General features: G+C 36.6%; 1 protein-coding gene across 1 annotated transcript; it reads right to left on the bottom strand.

Annotated features, from left to right (window-relative positions):
- On the bottom strand, positions 1-1,070 carry LOC149697736 (uncharacterized). The gene is made up of 2 exons (XM_089867210.1): positions 795-1,070; positions 1-729 (listed from the first exon to the last, which is right to left on the bottom strand). The coding sequence occupies exons 1-2, from the start codon at positions 1,057-1,059 to the stop codon at positions 176-178; spliced, it is 819 nt and encodes a 272-aa protein (XP_089723336.1). The 5' UTR covers positions 1,060-1,070; the 3' UTR covers positions 1-175.
- Between the last annotated feature and the right edge of the window lie 3,837 nt (positions 1,071-4,907).

The raw sequence follows: 4,907 nt of genomic DNA, 5'->3' as shown, positions 1-4,907 counted from the left end.
TAAAATTTCAATGTTTATTTTAACATTTTATAATATCACAAAGCTTTGTTTTTATAAAAAATCATATCGAGGATATCAATGAATCCTAAATTTATTTCAAAATTAATATTTTTTGTAATTTTTTTATTGATGAATCAATTAAAAATCATTTCATGAAGTCTTATCCTGCAATATCTCATTGGTAAATGAATTCATCCATCAGTAACTTTCGTCGCAGGACCCTTCCGCTTCTAGACTGTTTTGGACTTGAGAATGTAGTAGAAGTCGCCTCTTTTTCAATTTTGTGAGATTTCTTTGGCAATACTGATTTTGGAGGCTCATTAGGAACAGATATACTTTCTATCACAAGATCATTAGGAACACGTTTGCGAATTTTCTTTACCACTGCTGACTTTGAGGCTTTACACTGCTTAAGCAATACTGATTTTTGTGTTGTGCGATTGCCCTTTTCCCCTGTCTTTGGCTTTTTAACTGTATTTCTGTATAAGTAGCACCTGAGATTCTGACCACCAATTCCTCTTTTTCCTTTTCTGTCATTTCGTGACTGTATCTTTGCACGTACTAAATCACCAAGCTTAGCGTGACCCATCTTTCTCTGATATACCTTCCTGAATTGTTCGAGTTCGTCAAACGAAAAATCCCTATTCACTATTTCCGTTATTTTGGATAAAGCGTCGTGGAACATTTCTTTGAAACCTTCATTGTTCATTAATGTGGCCATAGTCTCTTCTAAAGAAAAAAATGTGACGATTGATTAGAATAATGATTTAAAAATTAATTGCTAAAATTCTTACTTAGTACTTCTCCTGGTTTAATCTTATCCCATTTTATCCATTCATCTACAACTAGATCATGAACTTTCTCAATGTATGGATTAAGGGACACATGGGGTATTAATAATCCGCCTTGGTTGATTTGTATTAAAGCTGGAGGTATGTCTTCTGACGATTGATCCATGTTGCGTAGTGACAGGCTGATTTGGTATAATTTGTGTGCAATGTCTCTTTGCTTTTGAGTCAGGGGCTTCTTCCCTTGCCTAATTTTTGAATAGAATTGCATCCTTTTTTTTGTTCACGCGCCACATCTCCCCAAGGCAGCCACCACCTAGTCTTTGCAACGAATAAATCCGGTCAGAATTCCTGTTGCGTACGATTTTCTTCTTCTTAGGGGAAACGATAACTTGAGTAGAGCTGGCTTTACTTTGACTAGCAGTTGAGCTGGCTTTACTTTGACTAGCAGTTGAGCTGGCTTTACTTTGACTAGCAGTTGAGCTGGCTTTACTTTGACTAGCAGTTGAGCTGGCTTTACTTTGACTAGCAGTTGAGCTGGATCTCAGTAGGTTAGCATGATTTTCCAGTATTTTTTTTGCAATCCAATTAATTATTAAAGAAAATTCAATTTCATCACAGTTTAGCTTCATTAAGAAATTATCGGGCTGGTTCATTGAATATGAAGGCAGCCATGAATTCCAAGCGCAAAGAAAACTGGAATTCGGTGTGCGGCCCATCTCGAAATTATCTTTGAGTTCAAAGAACTTATCAACTAAGATTATAATTATCTCGTCCAATTTCCCACTGCCTTCTAAGTCTTCTAATATTTTCTTTTTTGAATGGCAAACTTTGATAAAGTCATCTTCAAAATTGAGAATGTCTTTGATTTTAAAGTCCTTCAGTAAATCAAGTTTCATCTTTAACCTAATTCAATAGTTCAAACTTATTACATTTAATTTAAAATTAGTTTTAAAGGAACTAGGTTTACTTACAAAGTTTCGGGAGCCATGACTCCAAAATAATACAGCAGACGAACTTAGTGAACCAATCAAGAGCGATTCATGTGGTAAAATTTAACCAATAATGGTTTAATAATTCATATTTTTAATTTATTGTTGACTTAAAATCTTTCTATCAGAAAAATTACTTCAAATTTCATTTCTTAGTTGTTACCATCACTCTACGCTTCGTAACAGTTGTGTTATATGTAAAAACCGGGGGAACTATATTTTGTAGCGCGTAGCCACTATTTTCCTTCTATGTTTGGTGAAGCGGCGCAAACGTCACTCGATTTTAAGGGCCGCTTTGCAGAGATATCTGCCCACGCAGACAAAGGGGTAAGCACTGAAAATAACACGTTTCGCACCCCCGCGCCAGTTAAGTACTTTTTGTATGAAGTCTTATCAGACTTTTTGTTGCAGTATTAGAATTTGGCAAACACGTAATCTTCAAAGTTTAAAAACTTCGTAGGACGCGAGGGGTCGGACGAACTTTGAAACTTTTGAGCTCTGGCCATTTAAAAATTAAAATGTGATGGGCAACAGTGTCATCATCAACCTGACATGAATTAAGAAAACAATGTTCTTTGATAATAAAACACTTTTATTTCTTTTCACAGGATATCGCTTCGCATTGTTGGAGATGAAAGTGGCGTTGAGCACAATTCTAAGACGATTCACCGTAAAATCCACGCTGCCACGTGACAAAATTCTTTTATCCTTTGAAATGGCTCAAAACCCGATTGGCGGACTGCCCGTCACCTTTCTGCCCCGATAGGGACTTCATTTCTTCAATTGTATATCTAATTTCCGATTTAGCTTTTTTGATTACTTAACTTTATTTTGTGACAAACACAAGACGGTCAAAATTTAAAAAAAAATTAGTTCGAATGTACAACCATGAATCTTTGCAACAATGAATATACATCCTAATTGTACACCCCTCCTAAACTGTAGATTTGATTTGGTTGTTGCCTACCTATTCCATGACTCGTTTTGCGTATTTCAAAGAGCCAATCATAAGACAGGAGGAGGGCGCATATTGAGTATTATAACTCCAGTTCCTACAAGCGCCTCTTCTTTAAAGTTGGGAAAGAAGCTACCACCACGTGGTTTATGTCCTCTTTAACTAAACTCCACCCAAATCTTAAACGAGAGGTTAGAAGGGGTACATTCATTGTTTTATAGTGCAACGCCTAATCGTATACGGAAAATTAATGTTTAAAGAATGCAATATATTTTAAGGTTGGTGGCATATATAAATTCGTTTAACATTACAAACGGGTGTAAGGTCTTATCTACAAGGGCCTACCGGAGCTATAGAATTCTTTCAATATTCAACTAAACTCGCAATATACTTCATTCGTAGCATCAAATTTTTAACTTCAAAATTAAATGCTCTTGTATTAAGTTCTACTTAAATATTAATAAATATTCATTACGCTTACCTATACACGCCATTTTCAGTAAAGATATTGATTTCCAAAAAACAAGCGTGTGTTGCCTCTCAGTTTCAACACCTTTTGATAAAAGTCGTTTCAATTTCATTGCAATTTCAAGATAGAAGAGGCCTAAGTCATGGCGATTGTAAAATAACTAACTTTTATAGCCGAGTGCCGAGGAAAGAACTATGCACCCGTGCACTGCAGAAATTTGCGTCTTTGTTTAGAATTTTTTTATGATTTTATCAGAAACCTCAGTGATTCGTTAGTAAAGCCTCTGGAGGTTCATGACGTCGTAAGTAGAGAAAGAACTCTGATTTACTGGTTGAGATGAACGGTACAACGTCTACTCTATAATGAACACGTAGACGGCAAAGAAATAAGGCTACGTTCAGTAACTGGAAATCGGAAAAAGCCGTTACCGCTACCGATGAGTATTTTTCCGAACGCTACGTCAGAGTGACGTCAGACGTCACTGAACGATTTTTAGCCACATCGTAGTATACGATGAGGCTCTTAGTTTGACCTGAGCCGTAGTAGTAGTAGTAACAGTAGTAACAGTAGTAACAGTAGTGGCCGGAGTTTTCGCTATCGTTATCGTTATATTTTAGCTTAAAAGGAACTCGATAGTACCTAAACCCACCAATAGGTGTAGCTGAGCTCTTTTAGAGATTTTATTTTAATTAAAATTTTTTTTGGTCGCAGCCGGGATTCGAACCCGAGTCGTTCACGCAGCAGTAAGACACTCTACCACCAAACCACGAGGGCTTCCTTTAATTTATCTCTAAAGGGTCGGGAATGAGGGAGGGCAGGGCCCTATTTATTTCTGGGGTTGGATGTAACGAGACCCATGACGATCTTTCTCCTGCCACAGTCCCTTGCTCTTTTGGGCACCATGAATCTCTTAGTGGTAATGAAAATCCAAAAAACCATATAGTCAACTCAACTGGAAACAGTGAAAGCAGGGAAAAAAGTGTGTAAACAAATAAATTTGAATTTTCATGCTCAAATGAAAGTGAATGGAAAGACGCAAGCACCCAAGCAACCCCAGTTATTAGGAATGTAACAGTCAAAAAGACAGCCCAAATGTTTTCTAGGCAAATTAATAATTTAAGGCAAAAATTACAAGCATTGCGGAAGAAGACTAAAAATCTGACTACTGCAAATAAGAATTTAAAGAAAGAACTGCTTAGTAAAGATATTTTGCAATTGCAGAAAATTAAGGAGCAATGTCTAGCCAATAATACTCAAGGAAAGTTCCTTTTAGAACAATTTCAAGATTTTGGGAAGAAAACGTTTCCTTATCAGGAGGCAACTCTGAGAATATGTTGCTTGATATTCAAAAAATCACCGAATGCCTATTGTTTTATGCGAAATCTTAAGATTTAACAATTGCCACATCGTACAACTTTGAAGAAATATATAGGCCACGCTACTGGTGAGGAAGGAATTACAACTTTAGTCAAAGAGCGGTTAACAGCAGAGGCAGATAAACTTAAGAACGATCACGAAAGGCTAGGCTCTCTCATTCATGATGAAATGTCAATTAAACCAAAGCTGATTTATGACAGGACCCTAGACCAGTTTTTTGGCGGAACCACTCTTAGTGAAAAGGATGGAATTGGAGAATTGTTAGCAACCCATTTGCTGTGTTTTGTTTTTCATGGCCTTTCAACAATGTAACACTACTTAATTGT

The sequence above is a fragment of the Phalangium opilio genome, unplaced genomic scaffold (assembly GCF_054372755.1).
Source record: "Phalangium opilio isolate 3A_F unplaced genomic scaffold, DU_Popi_V2 ptg000019l_1, whole genome shotgun sequence".
In the NCBI taxonomy this organism is placed as follows: Eukaryota; Metazoa; Arthropoda; class Arachnida; order Opiliones; family Phalangiidae; genus Phalangium; species Phalangium opilio.
This window is presented reverse-complemented; position numbering and strand designations above follow the sequence as displayed.

Excerpts from the sequence above, each read along its gene's own strand:
- LOC149697736 (XM_089867210.1), bottom strand. The coding sequence starts at position 1,059 with ATGCAATTCTATTCAAAAATTAGGCAAGGGAAGAAGCCCCTGACTCAA. Across the intron at positions 730-794 it reads TAAACCAGGAGAAGTACTAA|AAGAGACTATGGCCACATTA; the intron begins GTAAGAATTTTA and ends TTTTTTCTTTAG.